This window comes from Anser cygnoides, chromosome 11, assembly GCF_040182565.1.
Source record: "Anser cygnoides isolate HZ-2024a breed goose chromosome 11, Taihu_goose_T2T_genome, whole genome shotgun sequence".
Taxonomy (NCBI): Eukaryota; Metazoa; Chordata; class Aves; order Anseriformes; family Anatidae; genus Anser; species Anser cygnoides.
This window is the reverse complement of record NC_089883.1, coordinates 16,401,022-16,422,774: the sequence shown is the minus strand read 5'-3', so window position 1 is coordinate 16,422,774 and position 21,753 is coordinate 16,401,022. Positions and strand designations below refer to the sequence as shown.

Below are 21,753 nucleotides of genomic sequence, written 5' to 3'. Positions count from 1 at the left end.
ATTTTTGGAAATAGAATAATAGCAACAGAGATAATGTTTTCACTTGCAGACTCCATACGAGTTTAGTAGTTTCATCAAGTAGTTTCATCAAAATTCATTATCTTCTGATATTGTTTGGTAGCCCAGCAGGAATAACAAAAAAAAGGTAATTCTTAGTCAAACTCCTGGTGTAAAGCTATTTCCACCACAAAAAAAACCAACATCATTTCTTGTGACACCCTTGGCAGAGAGACTCTAAAATGGGAAAATAACTGTTTTTCTAGTTCCTCTAAACAAAATACAGGTGTGTTATCTTGGCAATGTAAGAAATACTGATGTCAACCTGAGTAGGAAGAATGTAACTTAGAAAGTTGTGAGCAGAACTTTTTTCCTTTATATTATTAGCAAAATGTAGTTTGTTTGTTTGTTTGTAAGATGGAGAAGGTTACCTGTCTAAATAGCTGGAGATTCATTTTGCTGTCAGCCTTCCCAATGGGATGAATTACACCTACCTTTAGGCATCTGAAATGAGAAGTCTAAGCATTTCACCTTGAATACCTCTATAAATAATTTAAGAAGATAAGCACATCTGGAAGTAGGATCGTTCCTTCCACTTAAGCATTTGCCCGAGGATGAGATGAAAATTTTCATTTTTCTTTACAGAATACAGAAGGAATCTAGATCAGCATGTAGTGAAGTGAGACAAGGCCAGGTGGTTTTGCCAGTGGCGCTTTGTATTTCTGAAAACTCACAAGTATCTTATATGGCAGGACTGCAGGGCATGAAAGTCAAACAGTTAAGACAGCACTACAGAGAACCCTTATTTTTTTCTTTAAGTTTGCCTTCTAATGGGTCTGATCCAACTACCTCTGAAATTAATGAGTCTTTCCATTCTCTTAATCTAGCTGGCGCAGATGCAGAGTACTTCAGAAAGCAGAGAGGTAGTGTTTCATTTGTAGATTAAAATAAATGGCTTACTCAGTAGTATTACAAGGGTCTAAACAGTATTAATACTCAAGCAGCTTCACAGCAAGCAAGCGATTTAAAACAAAGAGAAAAAGTGCTATTCTTGGAAGGAATTAAAAAATTGTCATAATATCTAATGAGGACAATTTGAGCACTTGAAGAGTCTTCCACCTTTGTTGTTTTTCTTTTCAAAGTTTTTACATATGGCAAAGTTTTTACATGGCAAAAATATGGAAACGCCTTTCCACATCTAGTTCTCCAAGATAAGAGTATTAACTGGTAATATTTCTTAACTGACAATACGGTGTTTTGTGTCCAAACCAGCATAAATAGTCCTAAATTTCCAAGGAAGCCAAAAGGAGTAATTACCTGCTAAAAGAATTTGATAAAGTACACAATATTTAAGAAAAAGAAAAGACTGAGCAATCCCAATTCTATCTGAAGCATTCTACTTCCTCTATAAAAACATAATGCATCCTAACATTTAACCTTTAGTTTTAATACCAAAAATACTTGCTTTTCTTTCTGTATGTTTCAGGGTTAAGAGCATGTTGAAAGTAGAAGTGTGAAGAGTTACTTGGTAACTTGCCCCTGAAAAAGATCTCTAAAGATTTTCTATGTTTGAACCACAAAGCAAAAAAAGGATTTCTGGATGAGAATTACCCTCACATTAGCACGGTAACTATATGAGAAAACTGAATCAAATTCCAAAATATTACAATGGAAAGTTTCAATAAGGGCATTCTACCATGCCAAAAGAGCCCCAACCAGTTGAAAACGTGGTTTGATGCTCCTATAAGCATCGTTCATTTGTACTTTTCTCCTACTGAGGACAAGAATGAAAAGATTTTGTCATACTCCAAACTTACCCACCACCAGTGCCTCCATTTTTGCTTAAATGTGTGCGAGGCTCACTTGATGCCAGCTTAAGCAGTTCATTCCACTCCCGTTCCCATTCTTCTTCTGTATACACTAAACCTGACTATGGGAGAGAACGAAACACCATTTTACTGTTATGCTGGTACAAAATCTAAGCAGAATTCTGTAGTAGCATTTGCAACCAACTTTTTCAAGCTTCATACATGATACAATTTATTATCTTGGGCCATTAACTGTTCAACATTTCTATTCAGGCAGAAAGAATATTAACTTACTAAAAAAATATCTAAGACACTAACTGTATACTGGATTACATTCCAAGATGTGGATCTGATCTAGCTAACACACTGCTGACGATTCACTATTTGAGATGCGGTTACTTGTACCCATGACCACAGTTAACATGCTTTACTGCCCATTTCTGGAGCTTCGCTTTCTTCCCCGATACATGGCACTGCTAGGAAAGCCCTCCTTGGCAGACCAGGAAGTGCTTCTGTGCCCTTTGTTTTCACATAGCCTGAAGTAGCTGAGTCAATGACAGCATAGCTCTATTCTCATTGACTGCTGCCCACAAAAAGCAGGTTACAAACAAGTCACAACCAACCAGTGAGGGTTGTGGAGAGCCACTGCTGCTGTATTCAGAGATGCCGTTATTCATATTTCCACAGAATGTATTAATTATTTTGTATAAGCTTCACTGAAAACATATGGTGGTCCTCCTCTCTGCTTTCCAGAGAGCAAAGCAGCCCAGTAGCTCTCCATTAACATCGCATATAAAACAAAAACAAATGCATAACAACTTTCTCTTTAACCTTAAACAAAAACCTTAACCAAAAAAGCAGTTCCCAAAAAAATACATGGTGAAGTACAGCTTTTAATCAACAGTGAAGCCAAATCTACAGATGATTTTATTATTGTTTTATATATATATACACACACACACAAAATAGTTGGTCACAGCTCTAGGAATGCTAGCTCATCACTCTGAGGAAATCTTCTTAAATGAGGTTTTCTTTTTCTTTCTTTCGCAGATTTCACCCACTCATTTTATAAAGCTTGTGATAGCTAATTTATACATTGTATTTTACAGACTAAAATTTTCTACAGGTTCCAAACACGTCCTAGACTTTTGTAGGAACCAAACGGTGCATATTTATGCCCACAAACCTACAAATACATTTGCATTCTGATGCTCAAATTTCTAAATACAAATACATCTCTCTTCCCCCATGCAAAATAGAAATGCAAGGAATTTGATGGCAACTGAAACTTTCACACCAAATTTCACTTTTTTTTTTTTTTTAATAGTAAATTATGTTAACAAGTTTGATTTCGAACTGTACAGACCTCCTTATTTTGCTGGGTCTGTTGCCATCTCCATCTCCTTTTCAGTGCTTCCCTTTCAGCTCCACTTCTCATCATAGTGTAGAGTGCTTTCCGTAAAACAAGGTCTCGGTCATGAAATCCCCACATCCCTAAAGCAGCACAAGAAGGCACTCAGTTTTAAACGAGCTATAGTGAAACAGAAATAGTAAGTACTAATACAGTTAATATTGCCCTATACACAAAAGCAGCAGAGCTTATACATTATTTAAAATTCTCCTTAGCAAATAATTCATTAAAGTTTCCTTAACAAACCAGTCAATATAGATAATACACGGAACAATAAGAGAAAATTCTAACAAAGTTTAAACTTTGCTTAAGGAATGACGAAGGATTTGAGTTGTTTCAATATATGCTTACATGCAACTTAAACTTTGCTGCAAGGAATGGAATATTCAACACACTGGATCGTTCTAGCTGTAGTTGCCCACAGAGCTTGCAGACACAAGAATGCTAATGACAACTACAGGCACTTTTGTGCATCTCAGATGATGATCGTGACACCCACAGGCATCCACTCTTACACAGCATGATGGCAAATTTCCTTTGGCTTCAACATCCAAATAAAGAGGCAAACATTCAAGATGATTGGAAGTCTAAAAATAAAATAGGCCACAGGCTTTCAATCTTGTTTTAAGATAGTTCACGTATCTTCACATAGTTGAGAGTAGTAATCATGACTGAGTAGCAGAGCTCTCACCAAAACATGTGCCCATAGACAGCCATGTTTCAATTACCGTATTATCAGCTGCTGGCATTGAATATGCTTATTTCAAACTTTGCAAGTCAAAACACTCCTAACATTTGCTGTAAATAGTATGCAATTCCTCCTAGCTAAAAAATGGAGTGGGCAAAGATAAAAGGATCCCTGGAAACAACAAAAGCTACTTTCCTACTACTACTTTCCAAAAGAACAGTCTCTTCAAATGATTAAAAATCCCGGTGTTTTTGAAAAAGTCACCTTTTGGAGTTCTGCTGGCACAAGATTTTAGCAACTGCAACAAAAAACTTTTCCTCATAATAGATACGATATGGAAGGCACATCAAAGGCTCTTGGCTTCACAGGTTTCTATTTATTTGATAAAATTTGAAGAAGGGCTTCAAAGATCTTGTATTAATATTTCATTAATCAACTGGAAATTATTTTTAATTCACTTCAAACTGTTTTCCACAGAGTTAAGATCTCCAAGGAATGAACAGGGATAACTAGATATTGCATTCTTGAAGGTAGCAAAACAACAGTTTAACAAAGTCAAAGGAGAACAAATGCAATTCCTTGCCCACAAGGAGGACAACCCTGCTTAAGCACCTGGATTTTGTCTGTTTCAGTGCTGTTAGGTTGTGCTATGTAAGGAAAATGCATATCACTAGTGTTTATGATAACATGTTTTTGATAATGTTCCAATTATACTTCTGATATTACCTCACGAAATTCATACCTCCATCCCTCAGCCATGCCTACAACAAACGATTCTGTAAGCAACATTTGAAAATTTGAAATTTTGCTCGAAAACCAAGCTTTTAATTAAAGTCTTTACATTCCATTTGTTTTGGAGCTCTTGCTGGGGATAGAGAAAAATGGTAAATATTTTTTGGCAGGATGTTCCATGTGCAGACTTTCCCTTACCTAAAGAGGCAGCATGCAAGAGGCAGTTTCCATCACCTGTTGTCGCCAAGGGAAGAAGACGTTTGCAGCTTGTACACACTGTGGACCACCAATTCAATCGCCCTGAAAAGAAAGCATCTGTTAAAATGGTGTAGTGGGTACTAAACCAGGATGTGTACAGGCATACAGTGATGATGTGTAATGTTGAAGGTTAACTATGAACAGCCTTTCTGCCAAGTAAACTTAAATCTAACGTTAGAAGTACAAATTGAAAGATTAGAAATAAAGAGGCACCTGAACCATAACTATTATTTAAATGTACTTGGAATAAGAAGAGAACACCTTTAATTAATTTGCATCTTCTGTTCCCATACGCTGCATTCACAGGTGGACTTCTAAGTTCATTGCCTAAATACCCTTATTTCCCAGAAGTAATAAACATTGGCATCCTATATATAGGCTGTATTGCTGTAATAACGTCTCAAAAGACAAAAGTAGTATGTATGTGCTAATCAAAAAAAACATTGCTGTTAGGTAAGTGTATTAAGTAGATTGTTTCAATCAGGTGAATTGTTCAAACAGATGATTCTCCTTCTTATTTGCCATCGAGTAAATCATGATTAGGCCTACAATCAACAGCTACACATTACCAGAATATTAAAATGAAACCAAATCCATAACCTAATGTTTAGGAGAACATGTAGCTTTTCCCTTTGAGAACATTTAGAGAACCCCTTACGGATCATTGCTGTACGTAGCAAGCTTCACAGATTATAAAATATTATGAAACAGACGGACTGAGGATAGATATTTGATGTATCTAGATTAAGCAAATCAAGCCATGGAGAATATCAATGTCAAAGCCAAAACTAGAAGTCCATCATTCTTGGCACACAGATTGCCGTGTGGTAGTTTATTGGGGTATTAAGTCTGGGTGAAATGCTCACGTGAATGTTTTTAACATAAAGAGAATTTGACTAACTATATGGCAGCTTTGGGGATAAGGAGGAACAGACTATTAACAATGATTAGCATAGCTGGTATATTTCATAAGACTTTAGGAAAGGCTATAGGTAATGTGCAATTGATACAATGAATAATGCAATAGGCAGCCCGTGGTGACTCAATTTCTTTGCTAATACTCTTTGCAGACTTGTCCCTCCCCAGTTCATTTCCTTGGAAGATCAGAATAGATATATTTGTACAGTAAGTCTTGCTTTTAAGGTTAAACCCCCAAAATAGAAATTTTAAGTACAAAGAAAGAAGAAAAGTTTCCTCTGTTAATGTATTTTCATTACAAAATTATACCTAAGTTTATTTGTTACAGGAGGTAATACATATTCTGAAAAAAAAAAATAGCCTGATTATATTTTAATATGTGCCTCTAAAGTACTCGTTCTGGGTACCAAGCAAGAACTATGTCATTAAATTTCAATTAGTCAGTATAGGTTGAGAGTTACTACGCCAAAAAGGTAAAAATGCATAGCAGATCAGTAACTAAGCACATTTGATAATCCTCATATGACTTCAGCAGCTAGTTTGTAAATGCCTGACATCTCAAACTAGGCTTATTAAATTCTAAATTAAATATGCCTTAAAGAAGCTTAATTTAAAGTGCTATTGGACAGCCTTTGGGGAAGATAAATCTGAAATAACAAGTTATCATTTTTAGCAACTCCTGTGTCTGTGGGCTGTGCAATAACAACTTACCTCCTGTTTCTTGCAGAATGTTTTCGTGATATATTCAGTATTAAGTTAAACCAAGGTGCTGCTTAAAGTATTGTTACAAGACCTAAAACAGACAGACCTGAGGAGTTAGGGGAATAATAAGTGGCATTTCTTTGGAGATTAACTAGCAGCTATTGGTAATAAATGATATAGCCTCATGTTTACACATGATTTTAATAGCTGAGGAGGTTTCTATAAAAGTTTTCTGATTTCAAGCAGATGACACAGAACAAATTTGTGGGCTTGTTTAATATCAAGAAGCTGATGGCTGGCTAAAAAAAACACCAGAAATACATTGGATTATAACAAAAAGGTGGTGCATTTTCATTTTTTCAAACCTAGTGGTCACAGTAGATCCCTTTAGGGAAACAACAAGAATGTGGAGCTTAAATCAAAACTGGAAACAGTGGTGCCTCAGGCTTATTTCTCTATGCTCTGATAAGACAGTATCAATAGATGATTTCTCACTCTCCCTCCCTTGTTGGTCTCCTACTTGATTTTGCTTCTTACTTGTTCACAAAAGCTACTATACTTAAAAAACACAGTTTCAAGAAACATCTCTTACTTTACAGTAAAAACACCGTGAGAATTAATACAGCCACATTCTGTAGCACATCAAAATTTGATCTTAATTTTAACGCAAGATTAAAAGTCCTCTCCAGGTTTATTACCTAGCAATAAACAATTGGAGACACACAAAATCACAATATTGCCCTTTCTTTGCAAGGCACTTAAGACTTCAAGCGTAAATTCAAAAGAAATACCAACAGAATCTAGTATCCCTATGGCCAAAAAGATTGCCAACTTGTATTGTGATATTATCCTAGTCCTGCACTATGTATTATACATCACACTTCACATAATGCAAAGCATGTATTGGCTCTCCCTGGAGAGGAAGAGCACCGCTCCCTTATTTGCAGGGCCCAACAAGAATCAAAAATTCTGATACAGAAGCAGCTACACAACATGTATTCTATGCAAAGAAGGTAAGCTGTACCTCAGAGAAAGTTTTTAAAGCTCTGGAAAAAAATCGCTACCTTAAATCTATGATCTGATGACCTCCAGGACAAGTTGCAAACATCAAAAGCTGCCCTATCGCAAACCCACTACATCTGTAGTCATGAATATGAACTAGCTTTTTTGACAGGTTGAAAGAGCTGTAACTAGAAGAAAAAGAAATAAGAAATATTTCTCTGCCAGCTATTTTAAAACACAACTTTTGCCCATGATGCTCCATGCTGGAGTATTATTAATAGACACTAGAAGGTTTTAAGTGTTATTTCCATAAGCCTCCATATTTTATTACAAGTCACAGGTATATTGCTTCTTGTTCCAGCATTTACAGGAAGAAAAGCACCAAAAAAGATTCTAGGCAGTTATATGATGTGAATGGCTCAAAAAGAAGACAGTGGAGAACAGCGAATGCATGTCAAGTGCTAATAAGGGCCAGGCTTGCTTTTAATATCAGCCCCTGATGCCTTACATACTGGCATAAGGTAAGAATGCATGACGTCCTCTAAGCAAAACTCCATTAACAGTGTAAGCAAGAAAATAAAAATATGCAACAGAAGTTATTCTGCTTTTTGATTATCCCATAAAAATGCTCATACTGTGCTCCTTTCCCATCTACTAAGGCCAATTAAAAGTATTCATTGCCCCAGACATGCACAAGGTTGTAGGAACACACAAAAAAACAAGTTCAAAACAAACATTAGCTTAACACTGAAAACCTCTATAGAAACTCTGCAGAAATCCTTTGCTCCCTCTTCATTTTCTCCAGTCCGTATTCTTAAAAAGCTACTAGTCAACTAAATGTCTTTACAGACTCTTTTTTTTTTTTTTGTAGAATTAACAACCAAAAAGTTGCAAGGACTTAGTAAACAGCAATTTAATAAATCTCTCTTGCACAGGAAAAGGAGATCTGACAAACAATGAGCCCTCTCTCAAGCTCTGTATGACTGGGCATTCTGGTGGTCTTTTCCCATGTGGATTCTGTAGTGTTTAATAAATGTTATTCGTACTGCAAGTTTTTCTTCCGTGGAAATGATATTCAGGGGCCTGCCATTAAGATGGCTTCTTATTTTTCGTGACATTTTTAGAAACTTATTCTGATAAACCACTTTGAAACTGAAAGAGTTAAATTAAAAAAGTAAACAGTGGTACAATGACATCTTAAGAGCTTGCTGACATAAACTCAGTTTCCTTACAAAAGGGGGCTAAAAAGAGACTTTCTTTCATTTCTCCAGGAGATCATATTTCCAGAAATCCACCCCTAGGTAAACAAGTCACAAAATAATATTTTCAACTTCAAATATAATAGTGGACATCCCAAATACCCTCAAAAGCAACGGTTCACCCTAGGCACTCACCAACTCCCCTCTAATTCAACAGCAATACCTGCTCTGGTCTGCCCAGCGCTGGCTGCCTAAGCCATCAGAGGGCCACGCAGCCCATTCGGAGTCAGACAATCTGCAATGGGCGCAGGAATCTCTAATCCAGACTGCAGTAGAGCTGCTTCTGCTTGTTATGTGCTTCTTACGTGACTAGCTAAGAGACTTTCCTAATTTTGAGATTTAGTCCTTCCATACAAACGTTTACTTAATTTTTAGAAATAAAGAAAATGACAAGAATACGTTTTCTACATGGCCTTATAGAAATAATTCAGTAACTGCTAACTTCACAGTAAGTGAAAAACTGAAGTATTTACCAATACGTTTTCTGTCCTTCAAAGAAAGGACTTGTTGAAGCTCCCTCCTTTACTATAGCTGATGAAATCAGCTTCCCAGAAATATCTGCAAGGCTATTTGTATACACTGATGTTCCTGAAATGTGATGTTGAGTTGTGCATGTAGAAATAAACTGTATTTCTACAGAAATAAAGTAGAAATTTCACAGAAGTAAAACTGGGCAACTAAGTAAATGCTTCGCTTTTGCTGATGTGCAAGCAACACAGAAGCTGCTGACCAGAAGGGGAATCAAGTCATAAAATCTGATGGCACAGAAATATGTAAGTAAGTGTAACCAGCTACGGATACTGATACTCTGGTCCAGTCTTACTAGCTTTCTTCATCTGTTTTTCTGTGACATTACTGCATTTCATCCTACTCTGTGATACAATATTTGTCATTCATATGAGAACTGAATTACATAAGTGTGTATTTCAAGCCTAGAAAGAAGGAAATGAATACAGTTTTCTTGTAATTATAGTGGTTACTATTCTAGCACCCTGCATAGACTGTGTGAAAATCTGCTAAAAATTCTGGGACAGACAAATATTTTTTCAGCCTGAAAATACACCATTTTTTTTTCTTCTTTTTTTCTTTTTTTAAATCAACGCTTAATTTTTAACAGTTTGAAATTTAGCAGTTCCAGAAATTTGAGGTATTTGTTTCTGGGAAAGTAAAACCCAGGCAATATATTACTGTTTATTTTGACCACAGCTATATTACATACTTCGTAAAAATTAGTTTTCAAGTTCATATAGTTTAATATTTATAGTTACATTTCAGCAGAGCAATAGAACTTTTTTCTGTTCAGAACAAACCCTGTGTTAGACCACTTATTGTAGCCATCCCGCTGCCTACGTTATGGATTTCTGAACTTATCAGTACAACAGTTTTGTGCTTTATCAGTACCTCCCATCCAGCCAAGCAGTTTTCATAATCTGTCAGGCTACACATTAACTGCACACGGGGAACACGTGTGTGTAAAGGAAATCAACTTCCTGCAGCAAAATATTTGGAATTATCTAATTCCTTTCACACAGACCTCATTTAAGATTATCACCACCCAAGCCATCCTCCATGAAAGAACTACCCTGACTGCTGCAAGAGCATCCAGATCAGCCTGCATACACCCTGCAGCCTGGCCTCATTCCAGGCAATAATGACCAACTGAGTTTATATGATGCACAAAAGCCCCAAATAGTCTTACGAGTGCACTGTGAATCCTGATGTCTAAGAGAAAAAAAATCAGAAAGCAATCCTGTAAATAGTAAAGCATACACTGCAGCAGCAGAGAGTAGGTAAAGCATTCTTTCTGCCTTTACTGGATCTTTCCTTGCTAATCTGACACAGCGTTACAGAGCAGAACAGGAGTTTTGCTCAGTTTCTGTACAGGTAGGAAGTAACCTGAACATCCTTTTACATATAGATACAATGGCAGCAAGAGCCTGGGCATCTAAAAAGAGAATTTAATTTTTCTTTTTTTTTTTTTTTTTTTATAGACACCCAGCTCATTTGGGCACTTCAGACAAAATGTGCTAGTCTATTAATAGTACCTTTGCTATGTTTGTGAATAGTAAGCTACTCTGTGTTCCTAACAAAGCTCCTCCTTCTCTTGCCTAATCAACTTTTTTTTCCTCCTATTGAAATTCATGCTCTTAAACCAGAACAGAAGCACACACATCTCTTTTCCTTTAACAGTATCTCCAGCCTTAGCTACTAAAGTTTCAAGAGCTTCAAGTCCTGTTTTCTTCATCTTCTTCATCTCTCTTTTTTCTTTTTTTTCTTTTTTTTTTTTTTTAATAGATTTTGGCCCTTTGCTGGGAATGCACCTTATCCACAAATATTTTGATGTAAATGACCAAAGCATAGTCAAACTGGGCCCTCTGTTGGTAGGAGACAAAATGTCTCATGCTGAACGTCTCTTATTAATTCATGTTCTTCATTTCAGATAGTATGTCTATAATAGGCATGAAATAAAAGGAAAAAATATTTGCATGTCTTAAATAGAGACAAGTCAGTTGTTTACATGTAGTCTTAAACTTTTTTTTTTTTAATATTCAGTTTCTGTTTAACTAACTTGAACTGAAGAACTGTTTCCCAGAAGTTCTAATTTACTTGAATGAAATGCTCACACAAGTAAATTAAGTCCACAGAGGTTACAAGAATACCTGTGATCAAAACTGCAAGCACAACGGTCAAAACAGCCTCCTCTTCAGCTTTCCAGAGGCTCTCGGAAGAAGCCACCTTCACAAAACAAATAATAATGGGGGGACTCGCAGGCTTCACTCAGTGCACTAACCAGTGTCAGGAGCAAAACAGTTGCTGATTTTTCCCACTTTCATAATATTTTATAAATAGTCAACAGAAGGACTTCTCTAGTGTGAATCATAGTACTGCCCCAATTAAAGTAATGTGAAGAAATTAATAATTCATTCTAATTGTCAGAGAGATTTGAGAGGAATGCCCAGAGGCAGGAAATTCTCAGTAGTTTTCAGTGGTGTAATCTTATAAATGTTCCTGCTTTTCACCTGTTGCAGTGGTTTCAGACACAAGATTAGGAGATAAGACTGCTGCTCCCCACTTCCTTACCTGTCTTTTCTACATTAAATGCCTGATCTGCTTATGAAGCAAATCCTGGACAGCTGCATTTCAGAGTCTGATGTTCTGAGACAAAAACCAGCACTGACTACTGGCTGCAGACCAAAAACCTAACCCTCTCCTTTCTATCTCCTTTTGTTCTGTATTTGTCAAGTTTGTCCATCCTCCCATCTCCTAGCATGCAAGCTACCCCTCCCAGGATCTCAGTCCTACCACACCTGTCCACATGAGATTTTTTGGACCAATGCATCTGTCCCTGTATCATCCAGTCCCTAAATTATATCACACATCTCCATCCTCTGATCTGTGGTCTCTCTGCAAGTTTCACTCTTGCAGGCTTAGACACATTTAGTTACACCATTTTAAAAACAGAGTCAATATTTCAGTGAATACACTGAACGTTCACCATATAGATATGTTCATTCCATGGTTCGAAAATAAATTTTCTATTTCCTGGGGCACAGATAATATTAATTTTAAATACATTTTCTTTATATCTTTCAAAATGACTTAAAACTTTACTAATAAATCTGAATTAAAATCAGAATTTCACTTTTTTCATGGCAATAATGAAATATTACTTTCACGATCTTCAGTTCCCTCTTACAGAACCAATAATATATAAGATGTATACTGAAAAATGTTTCTCAAGCTACAATAGAACTTGAAGATGTTTCCTTTGTTAGTCACTGCAATGTGATTTCCTCATGAGCACTAGAAGCACGAGCCCCCTTGACCACTCGCCTTTTTCTACTGCCCGACCTCCCTATCAGTCCCTCCTTTCCTTCCTCCCACACCATCTTTGTTTTATTAAGCTGATTTGACAGTTTTCTTTATAAAGCTTTAAGAGAAATAGAGGATCAGGGTACTTGTCATTTTGCAGAGCAGACTGATTTCTTTTAGTCTCTGACATTTATTTTCCCATGCGGAACGCACGAACTCCAGAAATGAGGCATCATTAAGAACATCAAAGCAAATGTCAGATTGCCCAGCTGCTGACATCTGAAGTCCTTACCCACCTGCTTGCTCCAAAGCAACCATTGTAGCCTGCTCAATTAAGTCACGTTCAATGAAGCTTCTGAAATCTTCACTGTACACGCTAAGGTCTGGTAGCTGGAATGTGTAGATGGGCATCTCCAAAGGGAACTGTTCATTGCCGCACTCGTTTGCTACATGTGATCGAGCAAGAGAGACTATGGCTGAGCTGGCGTGAGAAATGCCTCTGGAAAGCCGCTTCTCTGTAAAGAAACCAGAAGGATGATATAGCCTGTGAGACTACACTGAAAACCATTCAGCATCAAAAGTCTGGTGAATGCCTATTCATTTTACTTAGGAATGTATTCTGCTTCTTGTTTGTTTCTTTTTTGGGGTTATTTCACTATGGCAAAGGATTACTTAGTTATTACTACAAATCCCTATGGCAAGTCATAGATGAACTTTACTCTTCTAGCAAAATAGACAAACAGTAAGGACATGAAAGATGACCACTTCTATTAAAAAAAAGCTGGAAAGTTTTTTTATGTTTCCAAAGATGTATCAGAAGAAACATTTACTGGCAGATGGATGATAATTTGAGAGTTCAAAGCATTAACTGATTGACTTGTGAATGTAAAATACAGCACCCTACAATCACTTCATATCAAGTGCCACGCTGTTTTAATCTCAGGACAGTCTATCTGAACACAAATTTTTCATCATTATGCTGAACTTAAGACAAACTCAGTTTTTAGGCATGCGGTTTGTGGTTTTTTTTGTTTGTTTTTTTGCAATCCTGATCCAAGGAACAATACACAGTTCAAGAAGAACAATGAAAATAGCAAGTCTAGTATAAAAGAATATTTTATCTAAAACAACTGATCTAATGTCTTGTGATTTACTGAACTTCTTTGCTGACATATGCCATATATGGAACAGCCAATAATGGGTTGATAAAGCAAAATAAGCATTGTAATGTTAAAGGGACAAAATACTACTATTGTGTAATTTTAGTTTACTGCATGTCCTCAGTTCTGGTACCACCAAATGGGTAACAGAAAAACTCACGTACTACATTAACACTCTGCAAGTGTTTAAACTACAAATCATTCAGTTAAAACTGACAAATATTTTTGAACATGGGAAAACTATAAAACTTGTAACAAACTACAGACACACTGTACGGTTTAGTAATACAAAGGGATTAGAACTATTACAACAAGTAAAAGGTTTCAGATAGCAATTTTAAAGGGAATTAGTTAAACTTCAGAGAGCAATTTCATTTTTTAAATAGACAAATTGTAACATTGCTCGGTTTTTGTCTGACAAACTGCCTACTACAAGTGGGGGGTGAACGAGATTATGGTTTGATTTGAATCGGTAATTTAATTCTTATTTTATAAAACAACAAGATTAACTGTAATGTGTAGAATATTCATCTACGAAAAAGAGTATTTCCAATTCTGCAATCAAGTGAAAGCATCATATTTTGCAAAACATTAAATTGGTACCTGATAGCAACAACTTTTTTTGTTGTGCGTGGGGTAATGCCTTCAGCTAACATCTGCTTCTGTTAGCTGATAAGCATAAACTGATGACAATTCATTAAGGAGGAATAGTTGCCTTTTTTCCTTTTGTACTGTAAAGCTTCCATGGAACAAACTGCTTCCACGGAATTAGAGCTAACTTTTGGATTAAGAAGTTTATTTAAAAGTTACAATAAAAGTGGCTTATAAGCTGCAAGATGCAAGCCTTTTCCTTCTTTTGCTACGTGTTTTGGCCAACACCGTGAAGTAGCCTAATTAAAGGATATTTATATTACTCTGTGTTCTCTGCAGGGACTGAAACGTTTCTGTTCATTGAGTCCATGTGCTGTCCTTATGCCAGCACATTTCCTTCATCACACAAAAACTCCACCCAGTTGTTCTGGGGTATCATTTCACAGTGATGCAGAAACCACTGCTAGAGCATTTCCTCAGATGCTCAGAGGAAGTTTCCCTCTGTTTAGTTTCTGGCCCGTACTCCTGTTTATATATTTTAAAACTGAAATGAACATTTTGTACCCGCTTGGGATTTATGTTCATCAAATGCTACTGGTCTTCTCTCTCAGAAGTTTAACATTGAGCATAAAGTTTCTTTCTGCACCTGAGGAGTGGCACTCCTTAGAACCATAGTCCTGTTGTCTTTCTGTGCTTCAAAGAGACTGACCTTAGGCCTGCCAACAACTTGTACTCACTCTATCCATCCTTAACAGTGGAGATTTACCTAAACTGGTCCATCACAAGATCCTCCTTTCCCTTCACTGCTCCTCCCAGAACATTCTCCTCACTCCAGTTTCGGAGCTTTAGTCAGAGATGGCTCAAAGATCATGAAGAAGTCATGAAGGACTTCAGTTACGCATCAAGGTGGTAGCAAATTTACTGTCAGTCCAGATGTTTAAAGCCAGACTTACACCACGCTGCCTACTATAGACAAAAATATCAAATAGACATTTCTGTGTAAGACTTGACAGTTTAATAATATGGGTTTTTTGAGTGAGTTAGATCCTAATGAAGACGGAAGCAAACAGCTTTATCAACTACAGCGTGCTACTCTTCCTCCCTTTATCTGTATTAACTCACACTTTTAGGAGTCATAAGAAGCACTGCAGTTCCTTTTCTACTGGTGGAAGTTTTCTATTTAAAATAAAGCTTCGCTGGTACTTGTAATAACTGATGCCATTTCTTGTTTAATAGAAGGCAAGAGCTGGGAGAAAAAGGGAAGACTTTCTCTTCCTTCTAACGACTGCATAGAAAGCCCTACTGAAAGCACCAAGGTAGTGCTATTACGTCCCTACATGAGAAGCTGTCAGGCCTTTAGATTTACTTTAGTGCAAACTACAGTTCCTTGATAAATTAGTATGAAAAAGAAATGCATTCCAACAGTCTGAGCAAAATAGGGGTCTGCAATAAAACCTATAAAAGAACTGCATGCAAGAAAGTAAATTCTAATGCTTATCATGCTGTACTGGAAATCAACTGCTAGAGGTAGCTGGCTCATTTTTCTTCTTAAGGTTTAAATTTCTATTTGGTGGGACTTGAGTAGGGCTGTTCTTTCTTCTGGAAAACCATAAAAGAACAAGATTTTAGAGCTGAAATTCATAGATTTCATACACACTACTCACATACTGTGAAAAAGAATGCAAAGGTTGAAATGCCAATTTAAAAATTTATTATTATTATTAACCTTTTTTGGTCTCATGAAGCACAGAAAACTACATACAGTAGCGGTCTTTGACACCCTCTTATTAACTCTCTTTATGCATACCATAGGACTGCTTAGGAACAATGCATTTTTGTACTTGAATCGCTCATTAAAAACGTAATTTGCAGAGCTGAGGAGAAGTTCATGACAAGTGAAATGTGGAACACAGGGTCCAGCAGCAGCACTGCAAAGCCCATCACAGTAACACAGCTCACAGCCTGAAGGACGATGACTTCCAGCTCCCCGCAGACAAGCACAACTCACCAGCAGACAAGCTAGAAAGCTGCTTGCCCACAGAAGCCCCCAAGAAGAGCTCTTACCTTGAGCAATGTCATCCTGCCTCTGCAGGCAGGGCCGCTCAGCCTTTGTCACCTGAGGGGGCTGCTCTGGCTCTGGCTGCTTGCAGTGCTTGCCCTCGTTAAACACCTGCGGCAGGTTGGCGGTGTGCACCTGCCGGAGCTGCTCATAGTCACTCAAAGCGGCTGTCAGGTCCCAGTTTTTGCCTGCCAAACAGCAAAAAGACATTCTGCTCATGTCTGTATGTCACCAGGCTTGGAACCTGGAAACATCTCCCCGTGCGCGTAAAACATCAACTTCAACGAGAAATCATTCCCACTTAGAGCATCAGCAGGGAAAGAGAGGTTTCCTTGGATAAAACATTTTACAGCTGCTCCTCCCCAAACAAAAATGCAGTTGATAAACACCTTGAAAGTACAGAGCAAATGGGCAAAGATGTGAACGTTTTTTTCTATTTTATTTTTCTTTTATCTTATTTCTTTTTTTTTTGAATGTGTTCTTGTTTTGTTTTTATTATTTACTTCTACAGAACCTGCAGCCTTCTGCACCCATCCACTGCTGTACGTTTGCTTGTATTTTTTGCAATGCTTCAGCATTTCCATTTTCAGGGGCTGATATGACCTTACGCTTTTCTCTAGCGCACTGACCACACTCAGACATACTGACTGTCTCTCAGTTGTGTCACCTCCTTTTACATTCTTTACTGTTATTAAAAATTTCACATTCGAAAATAGATTTTTGTCTAAATCACTGAACAAACTAATAAAACCTGTGTGGAAGAGAGTGAATTGTGTACAGACAACTTAGAAATTTAATTAAGTAGGATTTTAAACATTACTTTTTGCACAGATTTTTGATAAAACAATCCAACTGAATAACAGAGGTTGGTGAGGTTTTTTGTTTGTTTTTAATTTCAAAGCTCCTTGGAAAAGTTTGAGTGACTTCCTGACAAAGTCCTGATTTCTTTCTATTAGTAAATTTATTTCCATCTCACCCTACATTTCAATAATCTGATCAGCTTGAAAACTGAAATCTGAAAGAAAAGCACTAGAAACCTTGGAGTTTTCTATTGCATTGGCTCAACAATATTACCTACTGATTTTTTTAGAATTCTCCTTCATAAAGTTAATAGAACTAGCATCACTCAGGCTTTGTGATAGTGTTCACAGTGTTTAGACATCTTTATTCACCCTTATTTTTCCACAATTAAAACTGGCCCAGAAATCATGAATGGAGAAAAAGTGTCCATTATCTATTTCTTTTTTTTACGTAGTCTTTCTCCAGTCAAGTCTTCAGCTCCGTTGTGCTGTGAGGACAAAGAGACCTCTTAATGCTTTACATGAGTAATCCTTGCTTGCTCCGAGTTAAGCACATGCTTTGTCAGATCACACCTGACAGGCTTTACTAACAAAGATCAGGCACCCGTTCAGCAGCCAACACTAGTTGCACTGTTACTAGATTTGATGTTTTTCAGGTAATAAAATTCAGGTGGCAAGACCTGAGTGATGTGCTGTTACTCAGGCTTTGGGTTTGTTTTTTTTTTTTTTTTTTTTTTTATTTTTGCTAAAATGGCATCACTTAGTGGCATTGCAACAGTTAATAAATTCGTTTTCTTTCAATTCTTAAAAACAGTCATCAGAGAAGGAGAGGACACTCATCATTAATTAGTAGGAATAGCAAGCATGCAATTACAAAGCCACACCCACAGCTTTCAAATATCCTCCTACTCCAATATGTTAAAAAGAACATTTGAAAGGTCACCAGCAATTCTTGGTATAATGATAAACAACACGCCAGAAAGGATGCAATCTGAGAAGGGAAGATCTAAATAGGAAGGACCACAGTGAAGGCCAACCTGCAACAACACACATGCAGGACTTCACAAAGGAAATTTTAAAAAGGGCAGGAAACGCAGTCTAAGTCCCTATCAGGACCAAAAACATATAAGAAAAAGGATGCGGAAGGGGAAGGGAGAGGTTAGAGATAGTTAAACAAATTGTGATGCAGCCTGTGTTGACAGCTCAAGAACTGCTAGTGCCTATATCTAAGAAGCAAAAGCAATAAAAACATCCAGTAAGAATGAATGTGAAACTTTCACAAAACAATAAAAAAGAAGCCAAATTGCTACACAGCTCAGAGAGAAAGTGACTTGAAAAAAATTACAGATGTTGTATTTACGAAAATAAAAATGAGGTCTGTAGAAGCACAAAAAGACGATGCTGAACTAAGCTATGAGGAAGAGAGAGCATTGTTTTTCAAAATAACAAATATAAGAAAGCAAAATTAGTATTTTAGCAAAATGGCAGTAAAACTGAAGTGATCACACCTTCTGGGATTTATAACCATTCTAATCAAATACAGTATTTGCCCATCTACTTTACATTCAATGCCAGTTTTTTGTTGTAGTTAATGAAAAATCACATGTAAATGCAACAGCATTTAGAAAACAAGATGACGATGACTGGAGAAATGGTACCAAAAATGTAACATTTTTGCCAGCATTTCTTAAACGTTTTACTGTCACTGTGCATATAATTTACTCATGAAGTTGAAAAAAATCACAATCCCAGTATTACTAACACTAATGCAAAGCTCCCACTGAACCAACTCCCTATTAATAAAAATAATAACAACAATAATCAAACAAAGCCTCCCTGCCTACAAAACAGGGTTGAAGGCTGTGAACTGCCTTGCTGGCAGACAAATCCTGTTTTCAATGGCATCCCGATCATTTCAAAAACTACTGCAGAGTCACTACTTTGTGACTCTCATAATCCCAAATATCCCATACCATGGTATGCAGAGGTGTTCTTGCAACAGCAGCTGTCCCACAAATGGGAAGTATCAGCTGTGAGGTGGGAGCAACAGCATCTCTTTTAGCCCATGCCATGATTCTCAACCAGCATTTCACATGAGACTGTACTGTGGCTTGGTAACAAACCAATTAACAGGCACGTGAGCTTTCAGCAGGAATGCGTGATTCATGCTGTCCTTCCCCTTATGGGGACACAAATGACCTGCACAGAGATACAGTCTGAGATGTTCACAAATAACCAGACATAAATCCAGTATTTGGCAGACTGTATAAAGTAGTTTTAAGTACAAAATCAAGGCTCTTACTCCATCAGTGTTCTGTGCCATCCTTCAGCTTAGACTTTGAGCATTTAAGCATGGTAAAAAGTAAAACTATTAATTTCTACGTCATTGTCCTCCTTTCAAGAATGCAGGAAAATTAGGAAAATTTCACTTAGCTGAAAGTGCTGGCTGCAAGGCTGAGAGGAGAAATGTGAGAATTCTACATTAAGAACACCTCATGAACAACGATATGCCCAAGATGGACCAATATGTGGTCAACTGCAGCAAGAGAACAGTTTTTGCTCCTTGAGTTACATGGGTATTCAATTTCACAAGAGAATTCAAAAAGGCTTGAAGGCTGTGAACTGACTTAGCTCTCTAAAACACAGAAAACACTTTAAAATTCTTCCTTTCCCTATCTGTCTCAACTTTGTCCTGTCTAGGTTTGATGTTAATTTCTGTGCTTGTAATACCCTGTATTTTTAAGGAAATGGAACATGTTCACCTTTGACACAATGGGAATTAAAAGCTGAGCACTGCTAGTGTATTTTGCCACAGACAGGACTTCTCCCTGAGTACTTGTATACCTGGGTGTTTTGTGAGATGCTGCTGGGAGACAGGATTCATAATTGCCAATAATTATGAGATCTTCAATCTTATTTAGGACCAAAAGGCAAAATTATTACCTTTATACAACAGGCAACACTGTTCAATCATTCTAATACCTTGACCAAATCTACACGTGGGAGCCCTTAAATGTCTCAGCTGAACCATGACCAACTTCCATCTTTTTAATGCAGCATATGTTTCCAGGTGTATGTGCTGGTGAAGTTACAAGAACTGTTCTGAACTAGAGGAGTTCTGGCATTTTACCCTCACAATTTTATAGGAAGTTTTTTCATAGGACTCTCTCCAGATATTTAGAATTTGGATTACAGGTACAAGGCAAAGTTATAAGTAATGTAAAAACAAATAAAACGTAATTCCAGGAAACAAGAAGTGGCTACAGAATACACTAATACACCTTTCAACTGCAAAAGCTTTTTACCTCTTCAGTTATTCCTAGCTCCTAGGAGCTCTTTTACTGGATAACAACAATTATTTATTAAACCTACAAGTCAAAAGAGAAAGATGGATAGGCTAGAAAGGCTCGGAGAAATAGTAACCAACTTCTCTCCTTCCAGACTATTAACTGATTGTTCGTTTTCATTAACATAAAATGATCTTCATTTTGTGCCACTACACCAATGGACAATGATAGAAACTTCCCCCAACTTGACAGCCATTTAAGACATGAAGTCCACCATCGCCTTCTTTCCCCTGTAAGGAAGTCTGTTCTGCTAATAAAGCAACCCACGAGGTCAGGTAAAATCCCATCATTTCTTCCTATTTGGCATGATGCAGATTAACAGAAATACTAACAGGCACACAGCAAGAGGAATTTTAGATCAGCTGTATTCCTTCTGAAAAGCTTATATGCAAAACTAGGTTAATATTAGACCGTAGGATTTAAAATGAAATTTAGGTTTGGTTATCAAATAAAATAATGCAGCAAGGACATTCTGTTAACATTTTCTCTTTTTTGGCTAGAATGCAAACTCACTCAAAGCAGAGCAGACAGCTGCAAATAACCGTTTTGATCTCTGTGTAACAAGACATTGATAGCTGCTCAGCTTCTTCTTCCCTTTCCCAAGCCTTCCACAAGAGACTTATAAAAGGAACCGTCTGAGGGAGAGAATAGGAGGCTATTTTGGGGGAGTTGGTTTTGTACAACCCCATGACAGTACTGTAAATTTCTCTCTCCATTAATTACATGCTTTTCTTTGAATTCTGCTTATATACACTATTCTCAGAGGGAGACCATCTATCTACTGCATCTCTCAACTTCCATGGGGTCAGTAACCTTTACCACAGACATTTCTTGACTAGGAAGTCAATCTCCTGATTCCTGTTAGCTGAACTCCACATTTATTACTTCAATTAAGCTCTACATGAAGCTGGAAATAAACCCCAATTACTTTTATATATCTCTGTTATACTTCACCATTAAACAGTCAAGCAGAAAAACAAAGGTATCATCATTTATACAAATAAATGCTGAAAGTTATCATTTATATAAATGAATGAAACCATTTATACAAGTAAAAGCACAGCTTTTTAGCTAAATATACTATTTTTGATGCAGTTTGGTATCTTTCTTATTTTATATTTGTGTTATTATTGCCACTGAATTTCACAAATCTCTCAGTTCCTGATAGTTGTCTATACTGTTGACATTTTAACATATTTCAACCTATG

The 21,753-nt window shown here is 37.0% G+C and overlaps 1 protein-coding gene and 1 long non-coding RNA gene across 11 annotated transcripts in view; one reads left to right on the top strand and one right to left on the bottom strand.

The window, feature by feature from the left end:
• OTUD7A (OTU deubiquitinase 7A) overlaps positions 1-21,753 on the bottom strand; it is a 117,280-nt gene that overhangs the window by 10,505 nt on the left and 85,022 nt on the right. For all 10 annotated transcript variants that reach the window (XM_048060231.2, XM_067003927.1, XM_048060230.2 and 7 more), the window contains 5 exons: positions 16,404-16,586; positions 12,885-13,103; positions 4,835-4,936; positions 3,172-3,299; positions 1,815-1,927 (listed from right to left, as the gene is read on the bottom strand). In XM_048060231.2, the coding sequence (XP_047916188.1) occupies positions 1,815-1,927; positions 3,172-3,299; positions 4,835-4,936; positions 12,885-13,103; positions 16,404-16,586 (745 nt within the window). The remainder of the gene's footprint in view (positions 1-1,814; positions 1,928-3,171; positions 3,300-4,834; positions 4,937-12,884; positions 13,104-16,403; positions 16,587-21,753) is intronic.
• On the top strand, positions 58-5,118 carry LOC125182353 (uncharacterized). The gene is made up of 2 exons (XR_007161915.2): positions 58-1,623; positions 4,807-5,118. It is a non-coding gene; the product is annotated as an uncharacterized lncRNA (long non-coding RNA).